The following is a 17,063-nucleotide window of genomic DNA, read 5'->3' as shown; positions in this document are numbered from 1 at the left end:
GCCCATTGTCAGCCCCACTGAGTTGAGTCAAAGTATTTTATTGTTGCAGCCAAAGCCCATAACAGCCCAGCAAGACCCACAAAGTATACGGTTTGCTTCTAACCATAAAAAAGGAGATAAAAGACATAAAAGTACATAGCTGAGTTGAGTGGCCTTACAGTGCCAGCTTATAGCACTGAAAGCGCCGCTCAGCTTGACTGGCTCCAAGGCCCTTTTTCACTTCCCTGTCTGCTCTTACAGCATATACCACTCAGCTCTCCTCCATTTTTAACCTTATAACCACCCTGTGACTTAGTTCAGGCTGAAAAAACCACACACATTGGCCTAAGGCCAACCTGTGAACCCAATGGCAGGGTGAGGATCTGAACCTACAACTGGCCCTTGACCAAAGACTGGGAGACAGTGACGTTTATACTGAAATGTGACTTACAGCATTCAACGGGGTTCGATGCCACTTGCAAAGAAACTATCCTGCCGCTGGATTCAGGGATGTGCACACGGAAGACCAGCCGCACTCGGGTGTTCTTCCGACCGATATCCGTCTCCCCTTTTCGGAGTTCGATGTCTGCATTGCGCAGCTTGAGGATCCCAGCACAGTCAATACTGAGAAACAAACAGAAGTCTCCATTTTAACAAGCCCTATTCTAAAATGCATTTGTGAAGCTGGAAATCTAAACAACTAGCCCTTTTTTGCCCCATTGATTAGAACAGCAGATTCAAAGATCACTTTTGTAGGCCTGTTTCTTGAGGCATATCTTTTAGACTACTTAACATGGATCTGGGTACCATTTAAAAACCCTCGAGCACAACAATTTCCAAGCTGTGTGCCATATGAGAACAGCTGGCATGTCATAGTAAAAGTATGTGTTCCTGTGAGCCCCAGTATCCCCCTCCCATACTGAAGACTACATGTTGCATCTCTCCCAATTCACTGTCCTGGCCTTGTTTCCTTCTAATCATAGTCCTTTACTAGATGGAGGTGATTCTGCCAATTCTCTGTATCAGGTATAGTTGGCTTTTTCAAGCACCCTTCAAAAACATATGTGGAGTTACCTGTCCATAGAAGAAGTTGATCTAGATCCTAGTGCCAGTGTTCCCAACCTTTTTGAGACTGTGGGCACATCTGGAATTCTGACAGTGTGATGGGTGCCACAGAATGTCTGCCCCCAAATGACTGTCACAGGAGGTAGAGTCATCCAAAAAATGGCTGCCACAGCTTACCTTCTGTACACAGTGAAGATCCTTGTGCTGTGGTGACACCTGGTGCCAAAGCAACATTTTTAAAAATTTGCAGAGCCAATCAAATCTCCAGTGATTAACAAGAAGCCTTGCTGGGCAAAAGCTCCATCTGGTCCTACCCACTTTCTAAAAACATTTGTTGGGCACCAGGAAAGGTGTTGTTAGCTGCCATGGTGCTCATACACACTGTCTTTATGTGACACCCTAACCACTATGCAACCTTTCAAAGCAATAGCCTGTCTCACCTTTGTCTCACTTTTTTTTTTTAAAGAGAGGACTTCTTATCTAACTTGACCCTCAGAGTCTAGTTTTAATCTCCTCTTTCTCAACAAGAATCTTGTCCTACTAGCATCCTTACGTTGCTTTCATGTTGTTTTTTGGCTCCAGAGGGATTTCCAGCACTTTGGTGTTGCCAATTATTTTTTCATAGCTGGTGGTGGTGACCGTCTTGCCTGTAATGCGGTGGACTTGGTAAAAAGCGTGAGGTTTGAGGATCCGCTCGTCTGCTGTTCCAATGAAGATCTGAAGGCCCAGAGGTTTGTTGTCCATGTAACCATGAAGCTGCCAAGAGACCAAAGTCTGTTACTTTACCTTCATCATCATCTCATCTACAAGTACAACTGACAAACATAAGTTTAGATACTTGTCTGCATACCTCTGGCTATTAAAAATCATCTTCAGATTGTCAAACAAGAACCTTTTATCAAATGAAAGAGAGATGATATTCCCTTCCCTTCAGGCTGTCAAGGCATTGCAAACAAGTAATATCAGTGTACATCAGGTAGGTTAGTAACTTCATCTTATTTGCAAAGCTGGAATGAAACCCAGGCTCATCACACTGAACCCATCTTCACTGCTGAACTGCAATGATTATTTGGGCTGTCAAATATTTTATCGACATCATAGATAATCATAATAAAAAAGAAATAAACATGATAGACAATTGAGAATACATACTTGAGGGATAAATAGACTGGTTTATTTGAAAACTGAGAACAAACAGTTACTAACTGAAGCAACTTCATCATATAGAAATCAATTACATGCAGTAGTAGTGGTGATTCAGAAGGCACATTGCTTTTTCTGAAGATTTTGTATCCTGTGCTTTTTTTTTATTTATAAAGATCCTGTGCTTTTTATGATGTGCTTATCTCACTGCTTCTTGGTGATTATTCAGCATTAATGTGTCTCACTGAATTAACTTAATGAATTTATGGCTTTTTGCACTTTAAAAACTTGAAATCTGGGAAAACTAATACATGGGATTAAATCTTAAAACTGAGGAGCAAATGGCCCCGCACAAAACAGATCCTTCCTACATCTTCTACAGAGCCCCACACAAACAGTTACCTCTGTTGACAGACATTTAAGAGCAGTGAGGGTCAGGGCCATAGCTAGGGTTGCCAAGTCCAATTCAAGAAATATCTGGGGACTTCGGGGGTGGAGCCAGGATACATTGGGGTGGAGCCAGGAACAAGGGTGTGACAAGCAGAATTGAACTCCAAGGGAGTTCTGGCCATCACATTTAAAGGGACAGCACATCTTTTTAAATGCCCTCCTTCCATAGGAAATAATGAAGGATAGGGGTACCTTCTTTTGGGGCTCATAAAATTGGACCCCCTGGTCCAATCATTTCAAAACTTGGCGGGTATTTTGGGGAGAGGCACTAGATTTTATACGGAAAATTTGGTGCCTCTACCTCAAAAAACAGCCCCCCCAGAGCCCCCAATACCCGTGGATCAATTCCCTATTATTCCCTACGGGAATCATTCTCCATGGGGAATAACAGATGGGGGGGGGCTTCCCCCGCTGGCCAGCTGGCTGGGGGCGGGGGGAAGCCTGTAAAACCAAGGGATCCCCCACTGGGACCTGGGGATTGGGAAGCCTAGCCATAGTCATGGAGGAGCCTGTGGAGGCACTGCCCATGACATCCAGGTAGGACCTCCTGACTCCAGGGCCAGGGGTACAGCTTGTTTTGTTCTTTCCCCCCCTTTTTTGCCAGCAAAGCGTCATCAGCGGCAGCCAGAAGCAGGAGAGCTGAAACTCCTATGTTGCCTCAACAAAGTCCAAAGACTAGAAACTTTTAAAAACGTGAAGCGATCTGTGATAGGAAGCTGGATTTCTGTTGATTCAAAGGTTTTTGTTTTTATTTGTTTTTTTGTTTACAATATCCATAACTGGTCCAAATTTTGAAGTTTGTAAAAAGTTGCAAGGAAACGTGCTCCCACAACAATTCTTAGTTGTTTTCTTAAACCCTTAGAGAAACTGAGCTGCTTTGAAAAGGGTGTCCCTGAGCAGTTCAGGAAAAGCGGATCACCTGCTCAAAATGGCTGCCCTGCCCCTTCAACTCTCCCCCCATCAGTTCCACAGTCAGGAAGTTCAGGATCTTCCTTTTACAGTGAACAATGACAACTTCAAAGCTCATGCTAGAAACTTAATTTCAATAGGTGAGGCATAAATCCAAAGTTTAGGCAGTCTTTGGCAGCTAAAACAGGCACATTTAGAAGCATTTCCTGTTTCTGATTATCCTGGAAACAACAGAGCCAAAGAAGAAATACTCTGTAGGAAATGTAGATTATATTTATAATACCTGTGTGTGTGAGAGAGATTAAAGAATAAAGGCTTAAAAAGCGTAGAGTGCAAGTAGAAGATACAGAGTATTACAGAACCTTAAAGATGTATTTCCCCATGATTTCCATGGTGCCACAAGGCTCTTTGCCATTTTGGCTACATCATTAATGCAGCTATCCTACAAGGATATAAGTGTGGTAGTACTCAGAATGCTGGACAAGGATGTGCAAAAGTCCCCTTCTTAGGGTTACCAAAGCCCAGTTGAGGGCGGGAGATCCCCCAGTGTTAAGGCCCTCTCCCCACTTCAGGGTCATCAGAAAGCAGTGGGGGGGAGGAAATGTCTGCTGGGCACTATGGTGACCAATTTCCATAGGGTATAGTACCCTATGGAGATCAATTCCCATAGGGCAGGGGTGGCCAACGGTAGCTCCCCAGATGTTTTTTGCCTACAACTCCCATCAGCCCCAGCCAGCATTGCCAATGGCTGGGGCTGATGGGAGTTGTAGGCAAAAAACATCTGGAGAGCTACCGTTGGCCACCCCTGCCATAGGGTATAATGGAAAATTGATCTACAGGTATCTGGGGCTTTGGGGGGCTATTTTTAAAGACAGAGGCACTAAATTTTCAGCATAGCATCCAGTGCCTCTCCTCAAAACACCCTCCAAGTTTCAAAGAGATTGGACCAGGGGGTCCAATTCTATGAGCACCAAAAGAAGGTGCCCCTATCCTTCATTATTTCCAAAAGAGGGAAGGCATTTAAAAGGTGTGCAGTCCCTTTTAAAGTGATGGCCAGAACTCCCTTTGGAGTTCAGTAATGCTTGTCATAACCTTGCTCTTGGCTCCACCCCCCAAAGTCTCCTGGCTCCATCCCCAAAGTCCCCAGATATTTTTTGAATTAGACCTGGCAACCCAACCCCCTTCTTCCCACTCCTTCAATGAAATGTCATCTTCAGCTACAGAACTGCTCTCTAGCACTGATGTTTTCAATTGCCTTTTTAAAATATTCTGGTTTTTTTTCTTCTGTGCCTTGGGATTTGTGATTAAGGAGGGTTTTTTTATTTTCTCAAGAAAAAAAGTGGGATACAGAAGGAAAAAAGGGGCCGGAGAAAATATGAATTCATCAAAAATTATCAAATGTTATGAACAGTTACATGCAATAAGTAAAACCGACAATATCAGTAAAAATACATGTTTCAAATATAGAAGCGGATAATAAAAATATCATAATTAGTCTTCAGGAATGAGTTTATTATTTAGAAGAATAGACTAAAAGTTTCCTAATTTGGGTGACAGTGTATTAACAATGAATTTTAACAATTAAAAAGATTTCTGCACTAAGCTTAAACCACCTTTAAAACCTGATTGTTCTGCCCAAAGACCTATAAGGTATTTGTCATATGAAGCTGCCTTATACTGAATCAGACCTTCAGTCCATCAAAGTCAGTATTGTCTACTCAGACTGGCAGTAGCTCTCCAGGGTCTCAAGCTGAGGTTTTTCACGCCTATTTGCCTGGACCCTTTTTAGTTGGAGATGCCGGGGATTGAACCTGGGACCTTCTGTTTACCAAGCAGATGCTCTACCACTGAGCCACCGTCCCTCTCCTAAACCTAAATATTATCTTAATCCTTTGTCAGAGTCTAAGTCTTTTGCTGCTAGGGATTTAAACTTGTATGTCTGATTTCCAACTAGACCATCTCCTGTCCATTAAGCCTCACCTTCCTGCTTGTTAATCCTGATGCTGATTTAAATGAGAGGGATTGAAATTAGTTCCTTCCTGAGAACAATGGAGAAGCTGGCACCTCTCTCATTCCCTTGGCTGTTAAATTGTTCCTTTATCACAAGATCCCAGCGATTTCCTCTGAAGCACAGTACTATTTCCACATCACTTTCCTTTTTGAATCTCACTAAGGTGTTTTGCAAGGTTTGGACGTCCATTCTGCCCAGCTAAAGGTCCCCACCTGGGAACTAGAGGTAAGCACCTATTTTGCACAGGCCCTGGACAATCATATTGTTTCTTCACCTGACCATGGAATAACTTTTTCCCATTGGATCATCTTAATCCAGAGTGAAAGTTCTTTCTCCACCACATCAACAATGAAATGAAATGAGTTCAGCCTGCTATGAATCAACCAAGAACACTTTATTGCAAAAAGAAACAGTCACAGAGGAACACAGGCAAAATTGCAATTATATACAATCTGGCCATGGTTAACCACACACTCCTAGCATGCAACAGTTACTCCTATTGGCTCACTTCAGAATCCTTCATTTGCATTTCTTTGTTACAAGTTACAGGATGCCTAGCATCCTGATTGGCCAGTTCTCCCAGGCTTCAGGATCCTGGATTGCAAGGAGTGCTTGTCTCAAGCTCAGACAACGAGAACCCAGTGAGATGCAATACATAACAAATAGGTCATAGATACATAACATCGAGGTGTACTATCTACTCTGACTGGCAGCAGCTCTCTAGGATCTCAGTGTGAAATCACTCACTACCTGATCTACTCCCTGATACTATTATCATCCACTACCTGATCATTTTAATTGAAAATGCCAGGGATTCAGCCTGGGAACTTGCAAAGCAGATGTCCTACCACTGAGCTTCAGCCTCTTCCATATCTCCTGACCAGCCCCCCTTCCTCATAAAAATAAGGGTCAGCTTTCTTTTTGCAAATATGGCTGACCTTTGCCTATACGTGGAGCTTTAAACCAATCTGATTTTAAACATGTTAAACATTTGAATTTATTTTCATTTCCCCACTTGAATCCTCTTGCCCTTTTACTCTGTGCCTTGAAATAAACTTTTTAGGGCAGAAATTTGTAAGCTCAAGAGTTTTCCCCATTCTGAGGTACCTGCCTACAGTATTGCAGGTTCAGAAAAGGTAAGCGGCTAGTTTGACACATCACCCAACCCAAGAGTCTTTCCTTCAAAAAGGACCTATACTGCATACCTGAAGGTAAGCTGTGTGTATGCAAGAAAATATTTTAAAACAATGTGTTCATTTTATAAGGCATCCCGTTAAACATAACTTCTGGCTGGAATGTTGAATAGTTACTATTAGAATAGTTATGGACATCATTGTGGGGGGGCACTGCATGGAGATGCTCTGGTTTCTGGGCAAACTCTATGGTTTTGAGAGCCACTTTAGTGTAGTGGTTAAGTGTGTGGACTCTTATCTGCAAGAACTGGGTTTGATTCCCCACTCCTCCTCTTGCACCTGCTGGAATGGCCTTGGGTCAGCCATAGCTCTTGCAGAGATTGTCCTTGAAAGGGCAGCTGCTATGAGAGTCCTCTCGGCCCCACCCACCTGACAGGGTTTCTGTTGTGGGGGGAGAATATATGGAAGATTGTAAGCTGCTCTGAGTCTCTGATTCAGAGAGAAGGGCGGGGTATAAATCTGCAATTCTTCTTCTTCAAAAAACCACAGAGCTTTGCCCCAAAACCAAAACATTGCACATGACATTGCCAACTGAATGATGTCGCTTCCAGGTGATGTCATTGTATTGGGAACGTCATACACTACATCCCACCCACCCCCAGAATGCCCCCCAAATCCCCCCACTGTAATGGTGAAGGGACCTGGCAACCCTGCTTATTTAGTTCTGCACCTCCCAAATCTCCAGATGTTGCCCGACTCAGAGCAGGCAACCCTATACTAGAGTTACGCATGACCTCACTCCCTGACTTTCTGTGGATGGCTCTGCCTCTTGCAGCAGCCAGGATGGCTCTATCTCCTGCAGCAGCAATTTTGTTGCTGCACTCACCTTCCTATGTTAGAATTCCAAAGACGCTTAGAAGCTCAAAAGGTTGGGGGCTACTGCTGTAAACATTTCTGCAATCCACGCTACCACTAGTGACTGCCTTTCCATTGCACCTATAGTAATAGAGATGGGGGGAGGGGGCTTACAGCAAATGTATATAGGAAGGCTATGAAATTGTTAATTTAGACAGTTGAGGGAACTTCCTTATGCTTGGATGGATATACTCAACAATCCCAAAGCCTCCCAAAATGCTTACAATCCTAAATTGGAGGCTTTTTGCAAAGCTATGAACTGTAAACTACAAATACTTATTTTTCATAATAAACAGGAGTCCAGTGACCCTTTAAAGGCTAACTAAATTCATTCCAAAATAAGTATTTTGAGTCATCAGATACATTGGAGTGAAAATCCATCAGGTCCTATTTCATATACACCATTACAAAGAGAGGCCAATTCCAAGCAAATTCCAGCAAGCATTATGTTCTGTAGCAGGTTGCATAATTTTAGCAACAATCCTTTTTTTGTGAGCGTACAAGTATTTATGTGTCCTGTATCCAGTGTTTTTTTTAAAAAAAAATTAAAATGGGAACTTATTTTTTATTAATTTATTTTAAAAAATTACTAAGCACGAACATTTCAAATAAGGTATAACAACAGGGTTTTGAAACAGAGTTTGGTACATGAAGCGTAACGGAGCCTGAATTCCTACGGACGCTTGAGACCAGAGAATCTCTCTTTCATTATTAACAGTCACAATTACAAATCAAGCCACTCTACATTTCTCACATCACCGAAAATTGAAAGCAGACGTGTCTACTGCATAGCCAGTGATCTAGCCGAAAGGGAACTTGATGGTCTGAGACATGCTAAATTTGTTTTCAATTACTTGATCCACAGGCATATACATATATATATATATACATATAACCCTGATTAAGCTGTACAAAGCAAACAGGACAAGAAGATCAGAGGACCAAACCATTAAGTTAACAGCATCCATGGTCAGGCGAGGCGTTTTTTTGTATGTGCTTCCTTTCAACAGTCAGCAGGAGGTCTCTGTGCTCAGAAATGTTAATCCTCCCTCCCTGGAAAGAGACCACATGCCAAAACTATGCAGTGCTGGCAGCTTTCCCTGCGTGTGGTAAAGCAAGAGAAATCCACCAGACACGCAATCTTTGGATCCGTTTCACCATCATATAGTGCTAGATCCAGGACACCACAAGACTTGGAATGGCCAAATACCACTCCATGTACCTTGCAAGACTATCTCTAAAACATACGCAAAGAGCTGGATAAACATAGAGTTCACAGCCCAGATACTTCCAACTGCAACCTCCTGTGCCTGCCCAGCTTCTCCTGAAAGACAGAACACCTTCAAGAACAGAGTGGAGCATCATGCAGCTAAAGGGGACATCAGCAGAACGCACCCTCTTCTCAACGCTCATTTGCAGCAAGACCTCGTGCAAGGGAAGGGGATACTGCCAATTTTCCCCTTCCTCTGCAGCCCCCAAAGCCACATCCCCTGGAGTATTTGGGAGACAGCACAGGGACTGCCAGAGGTTCGCTATGTGAACTGCTTTATATCTCATTTGATTCAACTCGTAAGAGTAAGACCACTGATGTAACGTACAATCTCCTCCTAGAAAATCACCACTCTCTATCATACACACACAGGTATCCTGCTTTTTTCTCTAATGAGCTCCAGGTGGTATATCTGGGCCCTTTTCACATTTCATTCTTGCAACAGCAAACCTGTAAGGTAGGTTGGGGCAGGAGATGATGACATGACCTTAGGTCAGAGAGAGCTTTGAAGTTGGGTGTCAATTTGACCACAGGTTTCCCAAGGAGGTTGTGCTTTTTCATCTGTAATGTTACAACTTTTAACTCGGCTAGTGAGGTAGGGTTGCCAGCCTCCAGATGGGGTCTGGAGATCTCCCAGAATGCCAACTGATCACAAGAACATAACAGAAGCCATGTTGGATTGGCCCAACAATGGTCCAAACCCATATGCCATCAGGAGATCCACCAGCGAGGTCAGAACTCCAGAAACCCGCCCACTGTTGTCCCCCAAGAATCAAGAATCTAGAGCACTGCTGCCCCAGGCATAGCGTCCCCTCTATACCTTCCAGCTAATAGTCACTGATTGACCTCTGCTGCATACGTTTATCCAATCCCCTCTTGAAATTATCTGTGCTTGTAGCTCCTGCCACTTCCTACAGTAGTGAATTCCACATGTTACTTGCTCTTTGGGTGAAGAAGTACTTTCTTTTATATCCAGAATGCAGCAAGCAGTGCCCTGGCCTAGAGATTGCGTAGGGTTCGGAAATTCCTGGAGACCAGGAAATGGAGCCTGGGGATGAATCTCAGGAGGCTGAAATGCCAGAGACTCTACTCTCCCAAATTGCCATTTTCACTAAGAGAACTGATTGCTGTACTCTGGTGAACAGTTGTAATTCCAGGAGTTCAGAATTGGACACTCAGAAGTGCAATTTCTATACTTGTGGCAACACCATGTGCACGTCCACAATGACAAAATGGTAGTCTCAGCTCTGGAACTTCACAAGAAACAAGGGAAGAGGAAGTGATGTCATCTCACCAGCGATGTCACGCAGTGGCCACTCTAGGCGTTTCCAGGAAAACTCTATGGTTTTCCCGGACGCTCTAGCCATTTGGGAGGGAAAGCTCTGTGGTACTATGGTATAAAGTCTCCCACTCCAGAATGCTGGGGACTTGGCAACCCTAGCTTCCTTCCTTCTTGTTTTGTGTGCTCAATTAAACAATACACCACAAAATTCACTCAAGGATCCAATATGAAACACAGACACACGCAATCAGGGCTTCTTTTGTAGAAAAAGCCCAGCAGGGACTCATTTTCTTATTAGACCACATCCCCTGACACCAAACCAGCCAGAACTGCATTCCTGTGCGTTCCTGCTCAAAAAAGTCCTGCACACAACAAATCTGAGGATCCTAGTCCCTAGTTCACATAGCTCAGCACAAACAGCTAGACCACACATTAAAATGTTCATGTGCAGACCTCATAAGCTATTATCATTATTTAAAGTGATGACTTACCCCCACCACAGCTATAATATGTAATTTCTAGCCACCACTTCCTTCTATTGTCTGGACTAGAGAGTTTCTGTGCAAGTTACACACAGACATGGGAACACTCCAAGCCAAGGCCCAAAATGACACAATGGGTTGCAGCTATACGTTGTCATTAGCTGGAGAACGTCATCCCATAGGCTGTTTCCAGCCATGTGTTAGCTCTTGATACACTTTGAAAGAGGCTGAAACCTATCCCCAAATAAACCCATGGATCTTCCTTAAACCAAGACAACCACTGACCTATCAAGGCCAGCAACAGCTCCCTAGGATCTCAGCTAGGGATGCTACAGAATTACAGTTTATCTCTAGACTACAGAGATCAGAGCCCCTGTAGAAAAGAGATGCTTTGGTGGGTGGATTCTATGACACTGTATCTAGTGCTGCCAAGTCCCTGGTCCGGGTGAGGGTTCTCCCGCACAGGAGGTTCTCAACCCGCTGACCCACACTGGGTTAGCGGGGGGAACCTCCCCAACGTCGCCAGTGCAATGTCATCACCTGTGAGTGATGTCATCATGCCAGCGATGTCACGTGTCGGCTGCTCTAGGCATTTCCAGGAAAACTCTATGGTTTTCCCGGATGCTCTAGCAATTTGGGAGGAAAAACTCTTTAATACAAGGCTGTGGCAACCCTAACTGTACCCCACTGAGGTCCTTGTCCTCCTCAGGCCCCATCCCCAAATCCCCAGGAGTTTCCCAACCAGAATTTGGGAGCCCTCCCCCACCAGTGGCCAGGGAGGACCTGGCAACCCTATCTTAGGATGGAGGTGTCTTTCAGATCACACACTATATGATTCTTTTAACTGGCATTGTCAGGGATTGAACCTGGAACCTTCTATGTACCAAGCAGATGCTCCACTACTGAGCCACAGCTCTTCCCCCAAATAAGGGAATGGGGAATGGGGAAAGCAAAGAACTCTTTTCTCTTTGCAACTCATGCCTTCTGAATAAAATGCTGCTATTGTTAAGACAGTGTTCTTGATGGTTCACGAAGACAGCAGTGGACATGGGGAAAGAAATCAGGAACTCACACAGAGGTTGAGTCTAGACATGGCCATTTTATGAAAGGGTCCGTGTGGATACACCTTTATGAATGACAATCTCTAGCAAAGGCCAAGGCATTTTTTTCCCATTATTTCTCCCAGAGAAAATAGAAATCTAGATTAGAAAAACAGACAGTTGGAGGGAAGGGTGAGTTCTGCAGAAATGGGAATCCCAAAAAGTATTTCATTTCCTAGATTACCCAGTGAACGCTTCACAACATGCTTCCTCCAGAAGAGCATATAGAGTCTAGACTGGATTTTTAAAAATCAACTTATTTGAGTCACATGTCCCATAAAGAAAAAAAGAAAAGGAGCCAGACATGATGTGTACCTTTCCACATTCTATTTTAGGATTTTATTTCTTTCAGTAAAAATGGGCTTTTCTTTTTCTTTGCATAAGCCTTATTAACATAGCTAGACTTGGAGAGGTCTGTGACCCAAGGAAATGCTAGGCATTCTGGCTGATAAACAACCAGCAGCATTCAGAAAATAAAGACACTTTTCTCAATGGCTTTTATTGCAGAAATCCGATATTCAAAAACCTGAATTAAGTCTATACTTTCACAAATGAGGCTCAGTTCCCTCATCTGTTCATCAGAATATGGGCAACCCAGGCATATGTTCTTACTTGATGCATAAATTTGAATGTTTAACTTACACACAGGACTAGCAACGGATATGCATAAATGGCTACTTTGTGCAGAATTGGCTGCTTAGGAATCCCAGCTGAATACACACATAACCCAAATGCGCATGCAATTATGCATGCTACGCTGCACATCTCAATGGGCTGAAAACCAAAAGACCCCTCATTCACACACAAAGGCATTCAAAAATCCAGGCATGCCCAGATGCAGTTTTGTGCTATAGCAACAACAACAACAACACATGAAGCTGCCCTGTACTGAATCCATCAAACTCAGTATTGCCTATTCAGACTGCCAGTGGCTTTCCAGGGACTCAGGCAGAAGTCTTTCAAATCACCTCCTACCTCATCTTTTTAACTAGAGATGCTGGGAATTGAACCTTGAACCTTGTGCATGCTAAGCAAATATTCTGCCATTGAGCCACAGCCCCTCCTCTAAACAAAAACCCCACGCCAGAAATCACTCTAGGACTGCAAAAGGTAAAATGCCACACAGACTAAACCTGAATACTGAGTAGATGAGAAAACAACATAATCAGTACTAGCACATATTAAGGCTGTGCACATGTGCAGATAGGAAGAAGTGAAGATTCCCTACATCTGTACCCAACAACCAGCCTTGGATATTTATCACAACCTCACAACCCACTTGCTTTTATTCCTGTGCCCTCCTTTTGCTCACCTACTGCACTGTACATATGTGTGTGTGTGTTACAGGCACTCTTAAGAACATCAGAAGAGCCCTGCTGGGTCAGACCAATGGTTCAGCTAGTCCAGAGTGTCCAACTAATCCTTCTGGAGGGCCAACAACAGGACATCGAGGCCAAGGCCTGCCCCTGATGTTGCCTCCTGGCTCAAGGTCGATTGCACCAAGCAAATCAATTACAATCAACAGGATGAGACATTCAATAACCCATGAAATAGGATTAGGATTGTAGATTGTAGCCAGAAATGCAAAAGACAGAACTGAAGCAAAGCAGAAATATTCACATGACACATTAAACAGTCAAAAATTACACAGTAGGAGCCTTCTTACAGTATGCTGTGTCTAGAAGTATTTATCAATCCCCTATCATTTATCCAATAACTTCATAAACCATTTTGTACAATGTAACCCTATTACCTGTGAAGGAAAACCCTCCTGAATAATTCAGTCTTGCAATGCATAGTTTGAGTAAAGCCAACAGAGACAGGGGCTTCCTGACCTCTTTGTGTAGGCTGCTCCATAAGGTGAGGGCCATTTCTCTTTTTAGCTGACCTGGATAGCCCAGGCCATTCCTGACCTCATTCGATCTCAGAAGCTAAGCAGGGTTGGCCCTGGCTAGTATTTGGATGGGTAACTGCCATGGAATACCAGGCTTGTGATGTGGAGGTAGGCAATGGCAAACCACTTCTGAACTCCTCTTGGCTTGAAAACCCCACAGGGTCACCATAAGTGATAACACTGTCCAAAGTTGGGTGCAGAGTCTGCTTTTTAAAGTGAATTCACAAAGAAAGCCACTGGGATGTATCCAATCCCACAATTCCAAAGACTCTGATCTTCATAAGAGAGGGCAGCAATTTCTGCCAATTCCCTCCTCAGCTGTAGACCTTTGCCCCTGATGCTGTTACTGAGAATCTATTTGACTCCCAGGTGCTCAGAGTCTCTTAATTCCAAGGCATTCAGGGATTGCCATGGGAGGTGGAAGTCCTGCCCTGCAAAAGCTTCTGTATGGACCCCACTGTCACGAAGTGGACAGAGCATCAGACATATTTTGGGAAGACCTCAGTTCAAGTCTACACTCGACCTTTAACTTCACTCACTTGCCTTGGAATGGCTACTATTTCTCAACCTAACCTATCTCATGATAGCGGGAGTACTGCTGATGGATCACACCATTGGTCCATCAACTTGAACATCCGGCATCCCACAGCAGCTAGCCAAATCTCTTTCTTACAACAATATTGTAAGAACTACAATAAGAGAGATTTTAATTCCATAGCTTCTTTAACTGCTAAATTATTCACACTTTCAGGCCTTCTTGGGGAAAGCATGGTACCCAAAATGGCCCCAATTAAGACCACACACGATTCAGAGAGAGAGAGAGGGCACTATATGAGCGTATCTTCTCTAGGAAGCTACAGTGGAGTCCAGTTTTGGGGGGTATATGCTTTCAAGCAACTTATACCCCTCCATATGTTGTAGGTCTCTAAGGTGTTACTGGACTTGAATCTAGCTGTTCTACTGTAGACCAACAAGGCTACACACTGAAACTTCTCTAGGAAGGAATGATTAGTTTCCCATTCCTCCAACCCAGAGACCTTGCTTCATGGGAGTGGTACCCTTTTCTTCATCGTCAGGATCTTTAAGGAGGATCATACTCATCTTCCTGTCTAGACAACACAAGCTAGCCTTCCAGAAGGAAAATGTAAAATATATGAATGAATTCACAGGTCTTAGTATTTTGTCTGCCTTCACTTGACCGACTAGGGTGTATCAACAATATGAAGTTCTAGAGAGAGGAAACGAGGCATCTGCAAAAGACCTGGACACATTTAGTTGCAGTCTTAACACAAATTTCCTTGGTAATCAATCCCACAATTTGTTAAGAGTTTATTATTTTTTGTGCCTCAATATTCCATGGGTATTAGGGGGAAGAAGGTAGTGAGAAATCTGAACAAGGTTTAGGGATGCCAGCCTCCAGGTGGGACCTGGGGATCCCCCAGAATTATAGCTCATCTCCAGACTCCAGAGATCAGTTCCCCTGGAGGAAATGGATGCTTTGGAGGGTAGACTCTATAGCATTGTACCCCACTGAGGTTCCTGTCATCCCCAGGTGCTACCCCCAAATCTCCAGGAGTTTTCCAACTTGGATTTGGCCACCCCCCACACCCACCCCGTGGCCAGGGGGAACCTGGCAACTCTAGGAAAGTTAGATGTCAACAAAGATGCAATGGTTCAAAGAATGAAAGTTATGTTATATATGTGTGAATCTCATTGCAAGCAAGTCTAAAAAGATAGGTCACTATGGCAACATTCAAATATTTAAAGGACTGCAATAGTTTCCTGCATACACATTAGGAAGGGCTATGTTAGAGGGCTGTGATCCACAAATGCTCATATTGAAATAACTGTTGCTAGTTTTTAAAATGCCACTAGATTTTTGTTTTAAGTTACCATGGCCAAAACTGTATTGATCGTATTAAGTTACTATGGCAGATTAGCATGGCTGCCCCTTTGCAATAATCAGCTAAGGTCTCAAGATAAGAAAGAAGTCATATAGTCGACAATTTGTCAGTCACCAATTTTTCACATTTCCTTTGCAGCAGCCCTAATAGCCGAGGACTAGCCCCATCTCATCAGCACTTGAAGCAAAGCAGGGTCAGTATTTGGCTAGGAGGCCACCAAGGAAAATGGGAGCAGCTACACCTAGGAAGGCAGACCACCTGTGCTCACCTCTTGCCTTAAAAATGCTATGAGGTGGAACTTCATGGGGGCACCATGAGTTAGTTGCATTGAGATGGCACACTTCATCTTACCCACTGTGCACTTGGTTACCCAGTCATCTGTACTTTCCCAAGCGGTGAGGGGGAAAAAAGAAAAAGAAAACTCTCACCATGCTTTGCATCTGTTCAGAAATTCACAACTTGGGTGGACAATAAAGATAAACCAACTTCCTAAGCTTCCCAGTGACACTTTCTGAAGGTACAAGGGGCAGGGTCTTCTTAGTTGTAGCAAGCCTTCCCCATAGCTATTCAGCTAGTGTACTCAGAATAAAATAAGTCAGTTTGGCAAAGTGTTTTGTCAATTACTGGTTATTTTTATTTATTTATTTAGGATTTATATCCCGCCCTTCCCACGAGGTGGCTCAGGGCGGCTGAGTGTGTGTTTTCTTCTGCTATGTTCCTCTTACAGGTTTTATTATCTTTATGGGGCATTTTATACCACCGCTTTTATTGTACTCTTGGTGCCAATAGCACTGTTTAGTTGTTTTATCTACCTGCTTTTAGGGGATATTGCTGCTGCTCGACTTATGGCAACCTCATAGTGTTTTTTGAGCAGATGTTCAGAGGTGGCTTGCTGTTGCCTGCCTCCACATCATGACCCTGGAGTCGGGGTCATTTAGTAGAAAAAGAGGTGCCGGAGCTCATTAGCACAACCATTTGCATATGCCACACACCCCTGACATCACCAGAAGGTGCACTAAATTATATCAGCTCAGCATCTACCTTAAAATTCTTCTTGAATTATAATTGTCATAATAAAACCTTACTTCCCTCATACTTTTTAAATTTCTTTCTCCTGTGTGGCCACAGTGGCATGAAGATTCCCATCTCTGCTTTATATGTTTTGGTTATTTGTCCATTTTTTTGTGGGGGGGAATATTAGGAAGTTTGTCAAGTATTAAAATTCAGCAGAATTCTGACAGGGGGTTTGAACTATGGAGCCCAGAAGCAAGGGTTTTTGTTTTTGGTGGAGGGTTAAGAAAGAAAGAGCACAATAAAATTTAGAGATTCCAGAGCTCTGCTCCTGTGAGCTCCTGCCCAAAATGAGGCTTGCTGGACTTCCTTGGTGGTCTCCCATCTAAGCACTAACCAGGGCTGACCCTGATTAACTTCTGAGATCTAGTGAGATTGGGCTATCCAGGACTATCCAGATCAGGGCATATGAACAACTAGCAAGCATCTTTACCCAAATTTTTGTTAACCTTTTA

The 17,063-nt window shown here is 43.5% G+C and overlaps 1 protein-coding gene across 4 annotated transcripts in view; it reads right to left on the bottom strand.

Annotated features, from left to right (window-relative positions):
• Nucleotides 1–17,063, bottom strand: part of NFATC2 (nuclear factor of activated T cells 2) — a 202,480-nt gene that overhangs the window by 128,974 nt on the left and 56,443 nt on the right. For all 4 annotated transcript variants that reach the window (XM_060230784.1, XM_060230785.1, XM_060230782.1 and 1 more), the window contains exons 4-5: nt 1,598–1,800; nt 431–603 (exon numbers count right to left, since the gene is read on the bottom strand). In XM_060230784.1, the coding sequence (XP_060086767.1) occupies nt 431–603; nt 1,598–1,800 (376 nt within the window). The remainder of the gene's footprint in view (nt 1–430; nt 604–1,597; nt 1,801–17,063) is intronic.

This window comes from Heteronotia binoei, chromosome 2 (assembly GCF_032191835.1).
Source record: "Heteronotia binoei isolate CCM8104 ecotype False Entrance Well chromosome 2, APGP_CSIRO_Hbin_v1, whole genome shotgun sequence".
Lineage (NCBI taxonomy): Eukaryota > Metazoa > Chordata > Lepidosauria > Squamata > Gekkonidae > Heteronotia > Heteronotia binoei.
This window is presented reverse-complemented; position numbering and strand designations above follow the sequence as displayed.